Source organism: Hippichthys cyanospilos, chromosome 6, assembly GCF_059441005.1.
Source record: "Hippichthys cyanospilos isolate Australia breed blue-spotted pipefish chromosome 6, RoL_Hcya_1.0, whole genome shotgun sequence".
NCBI classification, from domain to species: domain Eukaryota; kingdom Metazoa; phylum Chordata; class Actinopteri; order Syngnathiformes; family Syngnathidae; genus Hippichthys; species Hippichthys cyanospilos.
This window is the reverse complement of record NC_142374.1, coordinates 2195220-2212500: the sequence shown is the minus strand read 5'-3', so window position 1 is coordinate 2212500 and position 17281 is coordinate 2195220. Positions and strand designations below refer to the sequence as shown.

Below are 17281 nucleotides of genomic sequence, written 5' to 3'. Positions count from 1 at the left end.
TTTTTGACCAGACCTCAAGTTTGCTGCCATGTACTCAGGCATGGAGACGCTCTGTTGAAGGGTTCGAACTATAGGGCTGATGTGTAATCTTTCACTGGTGAGGTTGGTGTTGTGTGATTGATAAAATGTCAAACAGTCATTTTCCAGGATAAGGTCACCATCTTCTTCTTCTTCATCAGTTTCACCCTCTACAATGCTGTTACTGAAAGACATGACATGACAAAAACATCATTAAAAACAACAAAAAACTTAAAATGATTAGTAGCACAAAGTAGGGCTGGGGCATGAATCAAATGAATTCCAATTCAACATTTTAAATGTTGACGATTTAAAAAATAGGAAAACTGTGAAATTGAGATTTCGCACAAGGGGCAGCATGCTTGATATTATAGTCTACAGTGTTTGATGATGTTACGACCCTTTCAAAGTCACCCCAAGTTGGGGCCAGGCTAGTGAAAAATCCCCCACCCATGGGTCAAGCAAGTTTTGCAAAAGCAATGATTGTTAAGTTTACATTACAAATTATTTAAATGGTTCTACATTATTGTCGTCTGCATGGCGTCGCCCGACGTGCATTCGCGCCCAGTCACGCGAACTCCATTGACTACAATACAAAACGCTCCGCTTTTTTCGCCTCGTTCGCGTTCGATGTGCGCGTACCATTTAACTAAATCATCTCCAAAACATTATTTCGGGTGCAGCCCAGGCGGCCCGGTACCGGTCCGCGGACCGAGGGGTGGGGACCACTGCTTTATATTGCAATGAAAACTGAGCTAGCTTGCTGCCGCTATCAGCCAAAACTGAACAAGTTTGTTCCGTCTGTTGTATGTCACTCCAATATTTGAATTGGCTGATTTCAGCCACGTTGACTGGGCCCCATAGCTGTCTACTGAGAGCGGTTAAAGACATGCGCACTACGCTTTTGGTGGCTCGTCATTCAAACAAACGCTCATGGGCCAGCCCTATTTGAGTTGCAGTTAGAGAAATTGTGTTTGGCTTTGGCAAAACCTTTGGATTGAGTAAAATGTTTACAACAGAATTGCCTTGGTAACATAAGTGGTAGTCGTATTCATGATACTATAATTCACGAGAAAATATTATTCAAGATTATTTCTCCTTAAAGAGTTGACAGTTATTTTGAGCCTGCATAGTGCTCCACCAGCACCCACTAGGGGGCCAGGCCCCACTGGCCTTAAGTGCAGAGATGCCACTGCCAATGTGTAACTCCAGAATCTCTGAGTGAACTTCAATCTCACTCGAGTGAGTGACAAAAGAGAGCATGAGGCATGCCCGTTCAGCGGGAGGAGTTCAGAAGTGCTCAAGTGCGTTGGACAGATGTTACAAAGAGTGCTGTTGTAAAAAATTGCAATCTTGAGTATAAACCCCTCTCCCCCATTATCTTATTGATATGGGCTCCACTCTATGTCAAAGTGCGAGGGCCGTTACCCAGGGCATCTCCGGCCTTACGTGTCCCCCGACTATGGCCAAGGCACGGAATGGGCAACGGATAACAGCACATTTACTGCATAAGTTTTAATCATTAAAGATTTAAGTAAATACATGTACTACAGTCATCTTTGTCTCAAAATTGTAAAGTATAAATACTCTTCACAGATTTTAAAATGAAAACATTAAACCTGTATAATCATTGTAAAAAAATAAAGCAGACTACTTCAGGGATTTTGCCTATCACAGGTCATTTTGGGAACATAATTCCCACAATAAACGAGGGTTCACTGCATGCAAAAATACTGCAAATTAAGATACTACAGATAATACCCCAAAAATCATACCAAAGATGAACATTTCAATGTGTATTATCTTTACAGAATGTTTAAGAATATTAAACTTTTCAAATAATGCCCATTTTTATTGTGTGAGATTAAGTTTCAATCTTGATACACATTTGATCGTAAATGTTGGGTTAGTATTTTCGATATTGATACTTTTTTATAAGTGTGCTTGGTGCATCATGAAATTGCTATACCCGAATTAAATTTCATTCTCTTCAACTGTCGTATGCAATTTTAGATGGGGATTAGTAATTTGTCTCTGTCATACGCCGCTTAACACGGCCTCGGCCTCAGCAGTTTTAAAAAAATTGATATTCCACGAAGACAAGGGAAGTAATGGAGCCCCTGCCTCCAAGGTCTGTTTTTTTCCCCTCATAAATGCATTTTGTGTTGATATTGAACACATGCCTTTCGTGATACATACTGATAATAAATTAGCGCCCAACAATAATCTTTTAAAATCATAATAATTAAAAAGAAATGGAGCTGTATTTCAGTGATTATTTTTACTTTTATGATATTTTGAGCCACCATCCTACACAACTTTACTTCTGTAACAATTTGTCCAAATTTCCATATTTACAGGAATACACTATGTAAATATTATAGTGCAATGTTTACTGTGGTGTATCATGTAATTCACAGGTGTCGAACTCCAGTCCTCGAGGGCCGATATCCTGCATGTTTTCAAACCTTTTCCCTCCAAAACACCTGATTCAAATGATTGGGATCATTTTGAAGCTCCTGCAGAGCTTGCTAATGAGCTAATCATTTGAATCAGGTGTGTTGGGGAAAGAAAACCAGAAAACATGCAGGATGCTGGCCCTCGAGGACTGGAGTTCGACACCTATGATGTAATTGGATCATTTGAAATTCACATACTGCTCAAATGCACAACACAATCATTACTTTATGGAAACAATCTTGGAATGCGTCACACAGCTGCAGTCTGAATATTTTGTTAACAAATAACACTTAAGATAAATTGGAGTAATTTGTTTTTTCTGCATGTTAAAACAGCTTGGTTATACAGTAAAAAAGTTGAAGTGACAGACTGGTTTGCCATCAGTCCAGAAAATGCGTGGCGCATCTTAAAGCACAGAATAGAGACCTCAAGCAACAGAGGAACTGAAGTTATACAGTACTGTGCATAAGAGAGCCTTAACCATGAGTGTCCTAGGTTTGAAAACACTTACTTAGTTTTGTTTGAAGGAAATAAAATTGAACACAGTGGGTGAGTTTTTTTAAAGTTCAAACTTAAGTTATAAACTAGGACCTAAATTAGGTGTAGTGCCAAATTCACTGGATTTGGGGTTTTTAGATGTGGATCGTAAAACACCAATTGTGATTCTAAAAATGAATTGTGTGACAAACCTTGCAATAATGGGAGTGCTGAGAGAGGCAGGACTCGTTGAATCATGTGACAGAGTGGAGCCTGTAGATCCATTTGAGCCAAAAGAACCAGAATTTCCCGTGATTTTGGTCCCTCGGTGCATGACGTTGTTCCTCTGGTTAGCTGGTTTCACTGTTACAATGAGATTGTGGCTGTTGGCCACCATCATGTCTGTCACCTATAATTACATGGGGAGACTTTGTTGCAAGGTCTGAAATGAAAGATTCAAACAAACAAGCTGGCACTTGACGATGAACCAGCTTGGCATCTTCTTCAAATAGTTTTGTTATTTTGGTCCTTGGTTGAGGTTAAAAATCGTTCATACTAAGAGCTAATACCGTTTCATCGCTGGGATTTATTTAGTCAGCAGTAATTCTAAATGGATGGTATGGGGCTTTGTGGTGAATGGTTCTTTAAAGACCTAAAAGTCCCATCAATAGTGAAAAGCAAGCTTCTTTTTGTTAAAGAAAATTAGGGGGATTGAAAGCTACTGTATATAGCGTAGCACTTGATTGTTTTCTGTTTCTTTTTTGTATGCTTTGAGCGCTACAATGAGCCTGTTGCATGAATTCAACAGATTTAATGGCTATACAAAAGAAAATAATATATTGAAACATTTGTGGTGTTTTTAACGTTCAATTTAAACATCACACTATTATTCAAAATGGAGGCCCTGCAAAAATGCATGGTGACAAAGTGCCCAAAGACATATGAATATCTTACATCACCTTACATCACTGGGCGATGCATGAATGAAAGAGACAAACAAAACAAAACAAAAAAGAAAACTGGATGGTATCCAAATACTTTTACACAATTACCTGATCTAAGGATTTCCCTGTAACATCAATACCATTGACCTCTAGGATTTCATCGTTAACTCCCAAGAGCCCAGTGCTCTCTGCCAGACCACCACGCACAAGGCGAGATATGAACACTCCTGGAACCTATGGGAAGAAAAGGTATAATACATCAATCTCCATTAGTCAATAACGTCTACATGTTCGCAGCCACAGAAGGCATTGGAGGGGTTTGTTTCAGGTGCGCTCATAAAAGAAGGTCAAACAATGCAATCTGATCAAATAATGTTTGGAAGCATCCAGCAATGTGTGACACCAGCTCATTGGTGCAAGTATATAAACTGATGAAGCTTACCTTTTCTACACCATAAGGCGTCACTCGCATACTGGCTCCATCTCGAATGTAGAAGCCCAGAGGTTTATGGGTACCGTGCTTGTGAAGCCGTACTCGGCGATGTGTCTCAGGAAGGATATCTACATCAATAATTGATGAAATTTGACGAAAGTTCTGCGGCCGACCAATCATGAGACCCATTTTGCTCTTTGAGTGCATAGACAATGAGCCAGTGGTACGGAGTCCTGTCAAACCCAACCCTTTCTTCCGCCTCTGGAGAGAATTGGTTGCAAAAGCTATGGGTTCATCCTCTTTATTAAGAGATGGAGAAAAAAGAAAAAAAGACATTAAAATTATGTTATTGGCTGGTGGTTATTGGCTATTGCCTGATGGTTTTCATTAAAAAAAACGAACAAACATATAGAGAGCCTTATTTTTTAATATACAAATACACAAAAGTCAGGGAAATTCAAACGACAAACATGCATCGGTATGAGTGAGGAGCCAAGCGCAGGTGAAGGCCTGGCGCCGTCGTCTTCTTAGTTTTTTACTCGGCATGCATGATATATTTTAACCCGCTATTTCGTGATGGAGCACAAAGAAGTTACGAATAAACGAAAGTCAGGGAAATTTAAACGAGAAACATGCGACGGTATGAGTGAGGAGCCAAGCGCGGGTGAAGGCGTGGCGCTGCCGTCGTTTTGATTTTTTTCCTCGGCACGCATGATATATTTTTGACCCGCTATTTTGATATGGAGCACAAAGAAGTTACAAATAAACGAAAGTCAGGGAAATTTAAACGAAAAACATGCAACGGTATGAGTGGGGAGCCAAGCGCAGGTGAACGCGTGGCGCCGCAGTCTTTTTATTTTTTTTCCTCTGCATGCATTATATATTTTTGACCCTCTATTTTGATATGGAGCACAAAGAAGCTACAAATAAACGAAAGTCAGGGAAAATTAAACGACAAACATAAGTGTGGTGCCACGCAATCTTCAAGTCCTCAAAAAAAAAAAAAAAAAATCGGGTTGGGTCTGCAAATCAAGTTAATTCATCACGCTGGGCCGAGTCGGCTTTAAAACCCTCGGGCCAGGTCGGTTTGAACCGGATTTTTTAGGCGTAAACTATAGTTTATGCAGTCAGCACATGATATGATCCATATATAAGGGGCACTGGATTATAAGGCGCAACGTCAGCTTTAAAAAAAACAAACAAAAAAACAGGCTTTTGGGTGCACCTTATAGTGCGGAAAATACGGTAAGTGCTTGCTCACACTCAGTCTGAAAAAATGGTATCAGTGCATCCATGATACACCCATGCATCCAACCATTTTTTTTCATAGCTACTTCTCTTCACTAGGGTCGCTGTATTTCTGCTATTGTTCCCAGCCATCTTCGGACAGTAGGCAGGGGAAACCCTGGACTGCTTGCTAGCCAATCGCAGTGCACACACCCACACTTACAATCACACTTTAGGGCAATTTGGAGTGTCCAATACACCGACTATGCAATGCATGTTTTTGGAATGTGAGAGGAGACTGCAGTGCCCAGAGAAGAGACATGGAAGCATGGGGAGAAAATGCATACTCCACACAGGAAGACTGGGGTAAACTGGAATTAAATAAACCAAGGACCTATGAGGCGGACGTAACCACTGTTGCACCTATCCCTGATAGACCGTAATCATTTTATAATTGTGGAATTCACTACACTACATGGTTTCTTAAAGAAATGTTTTACTTGGGGTTTTTGAGTTTTTCCTTCCCCTTCTGGGAGCTTTGACAGGGGATGCTGTTGTGTATCTTACACTGAAAAGATGACCTCTTTTCATCTGTGAAGCCCTTTGAGACTTCGGTGATTTAGGGCTATACAAATAAAATTTGATTGATTGATACTTTATTACAACCTTTCTGAAATGTCAACTGTCATTCAAACAAAACCAAAAAATACTCCCAATCTACTGTATAGTGCAGGGGTCACCAACGTGGTGCCTGCGGGCACTGGGTAGCCCCTGAGGATTACATGAGTTGCCCGCAAGATCTGTTCTGCAAATAGTTTACAAGTGATAGAGCTTTGTGATTTTCTATTAATTTTACTAACAATTATCCATATATGACATATACATTACACATTACACATGATTTACATATTTACTACAGCTGTTTCTTAATTGTGAAAAATCAATAACATGATCAGGGTCTTTACACAAACTGGTAGCCCTTCGTATTACTCAATACCAAAGAAGTAGCTCTAGGTTTCAAAAACGTTGCTGGCCGCTGATTCAGTATAGTGCATAACTGTCACTACATCCTTACCTTTCTTGGTTATGATAATGCGAAGCAAGGGATTTGCTGATGAGACAGCTTTGTGGAAGTTATCATCATTGTTAATAGGTAGAAGGTCTCCATGGTCATCTGCATATCCCAATAGCATGTCTACTTCAGGAATGTGATGGATAGTTTGGAGGAGGCTATAGAACTCTTGGAAACCACCCGGACAGTTCCTCTTGAATGCAAAGCGACGATATTCTGCATCAAACTGCAAACAGGAGAATGAACAACAATCTAGTTTCTAACTACTTCAAAACAAATGATAAGACACCAGTGAAAGAAGTTAGAAGAAATAGGAATGCTGTTATGGTACTTGTAGTCGTGTTTGTAATTAAATGAAGAGAATTAAAATTAGTGATGGCGAAATGAAGATGGCACTGAAAGTTTCCAGCCAGTCAATGGCCTTGACACATGTGCAAACCAGAATCCCAAGCCGTAAACTACAGGGTGGAGAAAACGGTATAGTAGTATCACAGCCGCAAAATTAATGACACATTACATGATGAATGAATTAAAGGGAAATTACATTATGTTTGATCATTTTTATATCATGAACACTATTTTATCATAACTAATTTTTACCCTAACTAATACAGTAGTCATGTCTTTTTATTCTTTGCTGTTAAATTAGTAAGTGAACCATGGCACTGCCTTCTTTGGGAACCCCTTACATACAGAATGAAATAAGAGTAAACAGTGCCAAAATGGCATAAGAAGTCAAATAAATAATGTAATCTTACATACAATGTTAATGTTTAAAATTGGCAAGCCAGTTGCAGAGATTGATCTCACCACAGTATTAATGGATGGCAGTGGTGGGACATCAGGGCCAGCATTCTTCTCTGCTGGCCTAACATAACCTGACATCAATATCATAACTATAATAAACTATAATAACTAGAATAACCATAAAGAAAGTCAATTACATTTTAAATTATATATATATATATATATATATATATATATATATATATATATATATATATATATATATATATATATAATATTACATACATATTCTGTTCTTTTTGTGTCATATCCCTTTGGTTACGCTCCTTCTAGTGTTGTAGTTTTAAGTTGGAGTTTTCAGCCAATTAGAATTCAGCTAACTTGTGTCGCCAGGCTGTATGTAATCTGCTTGCTTCCGGAGGCACAAGGGCATTCGCTTCAACAGTTGCGGGCTTCTGTGCAAGCGTACAGCTGTAATAGCCAATCAAGTCATAATATCGCCATCTAGATGCCTCACGTCGAACGTGACATGGATGGATGCTCACTCCAGGAAGGCGGTGCAATGCTCAACAAGCAAGCTACACGGTGTTGGCTTTGACTGACTGCATAGATGTGTAGCGTAGCTATTAGCTAACCTGTCCCAACTTGGCCATATTTCTGACTGTGCTACCAGGGGCGTGAGCTAACCCTAAATAGTTCTGCTGGAAATGCCTTTTGTTTCCAAAGCATTGATTTGGTGTTTGGAGCTACACTGGATTTGCAAACTTCAATTGTTTAATTAAGGCAGCAACGAGACACCAAAGCATGGCTGTACACACGCGCTACGGTGCTTTTAAAAACTTATGGGGACACCCGAGTGGATATACAGTATTGTACATCTCAGTTCAAAGGTAAAGAAAGCTCCTCAATGCGCTAAGGTGTTTTTAAAACACCCGATTGGATACACGGTACATCTCAGTGCGAAGACAAAGAGCATGAAGAGGTCAAGAAAAATTGGGGGACTGATCAATTGTGACCGCCGTTTGTTTTGGTGAGTGTCAGCATTTGCTTTCTTTTTTTTTTTTTTTCGTTTTTCATAACTTCATAAAATTTCTTGGTTATTTTAACTTATTAATTTTTTTAAGTTTTGACAGCATCACGTACAATGACACGTTTTAATGGCCGATGCGGGTTTACTGATGTTTCAAAGCTCCGGAAAATAGCCTGTGTGGCCCAGTAATGCGTACGTGTGCGCATGAGGGGTAGTTATTCAAGAGTCTGAAATCACAGAAGGCAAACGTGTGAAAGTCACAGACCGCCACTGATGGATGGACAACACGCTTGTACCAGCGGAACACACATCCGTTAGCCTGCTACAAGCAAAGATAATGACTTTGCTGGTGCAACAACTCCCAAAAAATGCTTATCTAAACAAGTACTTCTCCACAGCAACTATTTCTTTTTGGGCACAAGTGTGAATATCTAACTCTTCAACTAACACAGTCTCAGGTGTTAATGAAGTAACGATATGTGAAATTATCCATTGACACCATTCACACAATAAGAGGTCTCATTTCTCATTCGTCACGTCATTTTCTTAGACACAAACACTCCGAATCAGGGCTTCATTTGGCATGCCCACATTCGCTTGACACACGCTTCTAATCTTCGGTACATTTCATACCGTCACTATTTGTAAGTATCTGTGGTTTGTGTAAATATTCAAAGTATTTTCAGTTATTGTTTCCTTGCAGTTTGCCAAACACATTTTGTTAACTCCCCCCCTTTCTTTGTGAGCTTGCGTTTGTTTTCTTAGTTTTCTTTCTTGCTTTTTTATTGGTTAGGATCAGTTTATGCGCTAATAAACAGTGCTAAAAACTTAATCCGAGTCTGCTTTTTTAGATCCACATTATGGTAACGCTGCAAGACATAACACAATTGCTAAACTAATGCCGCGTTCAGATGGGGCGCAAAGAGCGGACGGTTTTGTATTGTAGTCAATGGAGTTCGCGTGACGGGCGCGATGACGCGTCAAGTGACGTGATGGAGCGACGCGCACTGCGTAATTATGCGTGACGCGAGAAGTTAAAATATTTGAACTTTTGTCGCGTGTCGCGTCGCGTCAGCCAATCAGTTTCGGGAACGTTCAACGGCTCACACAGTAGGCAGGAATGAATCATGGCGGCTGCTTTGCGGTCACCGGAGCTACCCAACACGGCCAGCTGAGCTTTCAGTACAAAGGAGGAGCCGAGCAAGAGCACTCACCTGGCTTGTAGAAAGGTGGAAGGGAGAACTTGGGACAACTGGTATGTGCAGCGTTTGCTTGCTTTTTCAACAGCTGTTGAATCGTTGTTACTGTGCTTAGTGCAGCACTGACAGCACAGTATTTAGCACGTTATCGGCTACTTGATTGCGATATTGAAACTTTTCATTTATTTTTTTTGGCAGACGAGTATTGCTGTAAAGCACTTCATTTGGACATGGTATGTATTTTAAAAATTCTTGTCTGTTCATCAATAAACACTCGAAACAAAGCTGTTCCTTTTCAACTACCAATTGTCTGCAGTAAAATGTAAACACAGTAGGTCATACTGTTAATGCCCTAACTACTACAGGAGAGGTTATTGTGAAAAACACTTCATTTGGACACTTTCAATTGTCTGCAGGAAAATGTAAACACAGTAGAAATCTAAAATTAACACAAATGAGCGTCACGAGCGGGACTTGACCCACGCGGAGGAATAAAGAAATGACACACCTGCAAGTACGTTACCCACTATGTTACTCGGTGCCACGGTTTTACTTGCGCAAAAGTTATATCTGTAGACATAAACAGGTGTCCGGGCGGGGGCACAAGTTAATCTGGTGCTTAGTTTGACTGTTAGTTAGTGGGAACAACTTGACAGTTGGGGAAACAACTTGACAGTGTCGCGATCGTCTTGCATTCACGTCATTCATAACTTTTACTACCTCGGGCTGTTATGCGTTGAACTCAATGATGACCGTTACAAGTATGCTACATAAAAAAGAATTGATGTAAAAAAGACGCATATACGTGGTTCAAGCGATATTGCACTCGGCTCCCTTCTCAATCCTACATCTGAAAAGGGGAAAGTATGACAGTTTGTTTCTGTTCGATCACATTTAACACTTATTCGTAAACATACGGAACAGCATTTTCATCCAACCACTGCAAAGATAAGAACTGTTAGTATGTATGAATAATGTATGTATACTGTTGAGGTGCTCTTACTGCAGGGAGGCCCGCAGCACTATTTGCGAAGGACTGTGCTATCGTTAAAACATTCAAACAGCAGATCATGTCTGATCACATCATGGCTGTATTGGAAATTATTTGCTTTGCTCTATTTTGCCATTCTGAATTTTTAGCAGGAAACATGAAATTGGCGCATGATTTGCCTTCAACTGCCATATATGGTGCGTGCGATGTGGTAAGGGTTGCCTGATGTGGCCCCCTGGGATTTGACTTTGACACCTGTGAAGTAGAGTAAGAGGTAGAACTCTAAACCTAAGCAATGGCAAAGAAAATTGCATTATTGAGTAAGTTAACAAAACATTGCTTACAGACTTGTTCCTGTTTATGAGTGAGATGAACATTAGTATTAGTTTTGTTATATAGTGGCTTAACTGTGGATGGTATGATGGGGGGCGCATGACGCATGCGTGCACTGCCACCCCTCACTGAAGGGTCGTCATTCCTGCCATCTCACTGAAATGCATGGCTACGCCCCTGTTTAATGAGGCAAGGAGTTTAAATTTAAAAGATGATAGGTTCGACTTCGTAGTTGGCCAAAATATGAACTGAATTCGCAAACATTACCTGATGGAATGCGGAACGTACATTCTCCAGCTGCTTGTTGGAATACTCTGATAGATGTGTCATAGTCGTCCTCATGAAAATAATCTTAAAAAACCGTCTCAGATCGAAAATCGCGTTGTTGATGTTTAAGAAAGGAAGCAACAAACAACTACCTTCTCTGCAAAACGGTTTGGACTAGCATTCAGTACTTGAAATCTCAGTTGCTTAGATGTCATCAAATAACAGTAACCCAACCGCATTTGCCGATAACTCACTTTACTTTTGACCTCCACCAAACTGTCCGAGGCTTTGAACGACGTCTGCTGTTGCTGTCGTAACATGCTTCCTTCTGGTTGGATGACAAACTGCGGCACTGCGGCTAAAATCATTCAGCAATTACAGTACTCCGTCGTTTTCCGTTTTCGCTCCGGTTAAAGCAATTGCGAAACCGAAATCCCCGGCGTAGTTCACTTTCCATTCCCATCTCGTTGTGATTTCTCGCGGTAGATCGTGTCAGAGGCTGAAAAACTCAAATCCATTTTCGTCGAGACAGGTGGGATCTTCTGAATTTGGTACCGGAGATGCAAGACGAGGTAAGCCTCGCCACGAATGTGGCTCCAATCGTAGAGGGCTGCTGGCGGAGGGCGGGGCGTTGATGGACGATGACGGCAAACATTCAAAACAATGGCATACCAACCCAATGTTACTATTTGGAGAAATCCGTGATTTACCACAATACTGTACACCTGTGTGTGTATGCGTGCGCGCGCATGTGTGTAAGCGCGGCCCAAAGAGTACTGTCTTGAATTAACTTAAAAAAACAAACAAACAAAAAAAAAATCAATTGTTAAATTATCAAAGTCATTTCATATTCTTCATGGTATAGCTACTACAGACATTTGCCTCAAGCGTGTGCTATGTCAAACATTTCGCAACCTCCTTTCAATGGCATGTTTGTGTATCAAGGTGTGACAGGCGTTGTGTGGAAAAACGGGTTCTTTACTATGCGAGGTGTTTTAATTTTGTTCTGGCTGGCGCCTGGTCAGACGTTTTATGATGAATTGATTTTATGATGAATTGATTTTCACAGTCCCCCCCCCCCCCCACACACACACACACACACACACACACACACACACACACACACACGTGAGGATAAGTGGTTCAAGAAAATCGCTGGATGGATGGATTTCTTCATCAAGACAGTTCCAAAGATTTAAACCACATCTTGTCATACACATAGCCTACTCTTAGTGTGATTCTGGAGTAGGTGTTTAAATTCATTTTTCCTCTCAAATTACTTCCATTACAACGTGGTAAACATTTTTTGGGATGTTTGCAGGGAGTGAATTCTTGTGTATTTTAACATGAACTGATTTAATTTAAATGTTATGAGGTCGTTTAACTTTAATGATGTTAACTGAAAAAAGAGGGCATATGTATTGTCCAATATCTCGCAGAACAGATCATTTGTATTATAATAGTATAATAGTTCAACAGTGGGGTTCCTTGATTTTCACATGTATGCCTTCAGTGATGTCAGAATCTTGAATAAATATACCTCATGCGCACAAATACGCATTATTGGGCTACACAGGATATTTTCTGGAGCATTTAAACCTGAATAAACTCGCATCAGCCATTAAAACAAAAATTAAAATTATTTATTGGCCCTGCTCATCATCAGCACTTGCTTAAGAATACCACGCTGAACCTAGAAAACTGTATTATTTCCCAAAGTAGTTCTGCAAAAAATATCGGCGTGATATTTGACTCAACTCTCTCCTTTCGAACACATATTAATAACATGACAAGAACGGCGTTTTTTCACCTCCGCAATACAGCTAAAATTCACCCTATTCTTTCTCTTAGCGATGCAGAAACATTAATTCATGCATTTGTTACGTCGCGCCTAGACTATTGCAACATTTTGTTTTCTGGACTTCCCATGTCCTACATTAAAAGCCTGCAGTGTGTACAGAATGCAGCAGCGAGACTATTGACAAGGACGAGAAAGTTTGATCATATTACTCCGATTCTAGCTGACCTGCATTGGCTTCCAATACACGTGAGATGTGATTTTAAGGTGCTATTAATTACTTATAAAATTTTACACGGTTTAGCTCCTTCCTATCTCGTCGACTTAGTATCACTTTATGTTCCGCCCCGACAACTTCGATCACAAAATGCCGGTTTGCTATCGACCCCATGGGCTAAAAAGAAGTCTGCGGGATCAAGGGCATTTTCCATTCGTGCGCCAGTACTATGGAATGCCCTACCTATGGAAGTTCGCGCAGCCACCTCAATAGAAATCTTTAAATCCCGACTAAAAACACATTTATACTCAAAAGCATTTAGTTAATTGAGCCTGTCTGCAGCCTTCTTCTTTTTTTCTTTTTTCCTGCCCCCCTCTTCCGGCTGGGAGAGGGGGCTAGCTAGATGGTGAGGGTTGACTTGACCGCCTCCATTGGGTCCTGCGTTGGTCGACCATCACGGGTTAGGAGTTTGGCCGTCTGCGGTCCACCTGGCTGGAATGTGGGATGGTTCCTGCCCAATGGCTTTGTCTGCTGTCAAGACATCACTGCACTATATAGCACAATATGTTTTCTGTAATTTATATTGTTTCTGTGTCTGGTACATGCAGCATCCACTTCAACCTGTGGGCCTGGAAGGGGGCTCCTCCCACCTGTGGTCCCTTCTCGAGGTTTCTGATTTTCCCCAAATTGGGGTTTTTGAGTTTTTCCTTCCCCTTCTGGGAGCTTTGACAGGGGATGCTGTTGTGTACCTTATACTGAAAAGATGTCTCTGTACGACCTCTTTTCATTCTGTGAAGCCCTTTGAGACTTCGGTGATTTAGGGCTATATAAATAAAATTTGATTGATTGATTGATAAAACTTGTCTTATATGTGGTGCTGTCAAAACGTAAAATAATTAAGAATAATTTTGAAAATATATATCCACGAATTTTATGAAATCCAAATTACAAATCACAGTTTAATATAAGAAGAACATCAATTTATTTCTTTACTATTAATTGAATATGAATGAAATACAATAACACAAACATATTGAAAATGAAACAATAAAGAAAGAAAATACTTGCACTCACCAAAACAAACTGCGGTCACAATCGATCAGTCTTTTCAATATCTCCCGATCTTTCTTGACCTCTTCATGCTCTCTTTCTCTTCTCACTGAGATGTACAGTACAGTGTATCCACTTGTGTGTCTCCAAAAGTTTTTAAAAGCACCGTAGGGCATTGATGAGTTCTCTTTAACTTCAAACTGAGATGTACAATACTGTATATCCACTCGGGTGTCCCCATAAGTTTTTAAAAGCACCGTAGCGCGTTTGTCCAGCCGTGCTTTGGTGTCTCGTTGCTGCCTTGATTAAACAATTTAAATTTTCAAATCCAGTGTAGCTCCAAACACCAAATTGATCCTTTGCAAGCAAAAAGCATTCCCAGCAAAACTATTTGCCAGGGTTAGCACCCCCGGCAGCCCAGCAAAATCCAGCTCTCGCCCCTGTTCACCCAGCCAGAAAAAAAAAAAAAGACGAGCTCACCCCAGCGAGCTGAGCCAGAAAAATGGCCGCTTATAGTTCATTGATTGGAAATGCCGGACAAAACACGTTCCCTCACCTGGATGGGTTAGCTAAAAGCTACGCTAACGATAACGCAGACCAGTCAGGCTAATCCTGCATAGCTTGGATGCTGAGCATAGCACCGCCTCAGTGTAGTGTGCATCCACTCACGTCACGTTCAACGTGAGGCCTCTAGATGGCGATCTAATGACTCAATTGGCTATCTTCTAATGACTCGATTGGCTATCTTGTATTCACTACAGTACGTCTACATATCCATTTGCGCATGCGAGGAAGACCGCAACTGTTGAATGAATGACCCAGAGCCTGCGGGAGCAGGCAGATTTCTTACAGCCTGGCAACACAAGTTAGCTGAATTCTAATTGGCTAAAAACTACAACTTAAAACTAGAACACTGGCAGGAGCATATCCAAATGGGTATAATAAGACACAAAAAGGGCAGAATATGGAGAATATTTTTATATGTAAAAAAAATAAATATATACAATGGGCCCCCGGGTTACGAACTTAATCCGTTCAGCGGCTACGCTCGTAACTCGAACTGCTCGTATGACGGCCAATCCAAACCTATGTTAATTCGTGAATGCGTGCAACGCGTGCAAAAGCCTTAGGTAATAACATCACGACATTATACACGTATTAAAAATGAGTAACATAATCTACTGTACAGTTAAATTAAATAACATACACAAAGGAAAAATGACATTTACCTTTGGAGCGACGTGACTTGAACTGGGTGGAGGCGGAGGGGAGCAGTGACCAACCCGCATAGTTAACACAGTTAAGCTGATATGCTATTGCTCTTACAATGTCACAGTCACTGTTGTAGTCACGGTGTCAGTCACGGAGATGCTAAAACATATCATCCTCTTACTTCTTCCTTTACAGCTACTAGCAATTTTAGAAGCTATGTCTAACAGATAAAGTTTGCAAAGTCTTCACAACATTCCTTCCTTCCGTTTTTCATTCATTTTCTCTCCTTCCTTCCATCCCGACCAGCTGTGCCATCAAGCTAGATAAAGGCGTTCGGCCAATAGCATATCGGCATTTCTGTGATTGACGTGACGCCGGCCAATAGCATCTCCGTGAGTGAGACCGGGTGACCTTAATCGACCAATAGCATATGGCATCTCCGTGACTGACTCCGTGACTGACACCGTGACTGGGACAGTGACTGTGACGTTGTAAGAGCAATAGCGTTCACGTTACTGTCACAAGGGTCAACTGCTGATTTTGATGACGCAGCTAAGCAAAAATATATTTGCATACACAATGGCCGGCATGTCGGATTGTTCGTAAGACGAAAGGTTTGCTCTTAAGCGGGGGACAAAAATCTCCGTGGTCCACGCTCGTAACCATGCTCGTAAATCGAATTGTTCGCAAAACAGGGTGTTCGTAAACCGGGGGCCGACTGTATATATATATATATATATATATATATATATATATATATATATATATATATCATAACTATAATAAAGTATAATAATTATAACTATAATAAAAGTCAAATTCATTTTAGATTTATTGTAAAAATGAATCTAAAATGTATTTGACTTTTATTATAGTTATAATTATTCTAGTTTATTATAGTTACTATACTATACAATAACCTGACATCATTATCATAACTATAATAAAGTATAATAATTATAACTAAAATAAAAGTCAAATTCATTTTAGATTTATTTTTACTATATATATATATATATATATATATATATATATATATATATATATATATATATATATATATATATATATATATAGTAATAAATAAATCTAAAATGAATTTGACTTTTATTATAGTTATAATTATTATACTTTATTATAGTTATGATAATGATGTCAGGTTATGTTAGGCCAGCAGAGAAGGAATTGCTGGCACTGATGTCCCACCACTGTTGTTCAATATTACTCTTATACTGTAGGTATTTCCCCACACCTCTACACAGAAGGTTAAGTGTAGTAAAATCAGTGAGAAATAGATCATATGTAATGCTTTCTTACCGCGATAAAATAAATAAATAGATAAATTCAATATTTTGATTTTTTTCATGATTTGACATGGACTGTGGTGCTGGACCCAAAAGCAGGGAAGCTGGAAGTGAGGTGAACTCAAAAAATTATGTTTTAATAGAAAAGGAGGATCACAATCAGAGTAATATATAGTGCCATAATAAGAGCAATGTAAACCAACAACCAAAAAGACATCAATACTAACAAAACAGATAGGGGCAGGTTCCAGGGGGAAACACAGAACTGAAACAAATGGAGACAAAAGCATTGAACTTCGCAATGAAAGGCAACTTGGGCGTGGACTCTGACAAAGAGCAAAAAAACAGTGACAACTAACTGAAAGCAACTGAGAACTAAAATACACCCACACTTTCAAGATAACACATAACGGCTGGACAGGAACAATAGGCAGCGGAGGCTGATAGGTTGACACACAGGGACATGTAAGCACAGACAGGTAGACACAATACTAATAACAAA

The 17281-nt window shown here is 40.0% G+C and overlaps 1 protein-coding gene across 2 annotated transcripts in view; it reads right to left on the bottom strand.

The window, feature by feature from the left end:
* pard6a (par-6 family cell polarity regulator alpha) overlaps positions 1 to 11812 on the bottom strand; it is a 13804-nt gene extending 1992 nt beyond the window's left edge. Inside the window, exons 1-6 of one of the 2 annotated variants that reach the window (XM_088416838.1) lie at positions 11453 to 11812; positions 6635 to 6857; positions 4342 to 4631; positions 4008 to 4133; positions 3168 to 3364; positions 1 to 202 (exon numbers count right to left, since the gene is read on the bottom strand). The exon at positions 1 to 202 is cut by the window's left edge and continues 1992 nt beyond it. In XM_088416838.1, the coding sequence (XP_088272964.1) occupies positions 1 to 202; positions 3168 to 3364; positions 4008 to 4133; positions 4342 to 4631; positions 6635 to 6857; positions 11453 to 11566 (1152 nt within the window). In that variant the 5' untranslated portion in view covers positions 11567 to 11812. Of the gene's footprint in view, positions 203 to 3167; positions 3365 to 4007; positions 4134 to 4341; positions 4632 to 6634; positions 6858 to 11198; positions 11423 to 11452 lie in introns of those variants that run through there. The other variant, XM_088416839.1, reaches the window with a different exon arrangement.
* Between the last annotated feature and the right edge of the window lie 5469 nt (positions 11813 to 17281).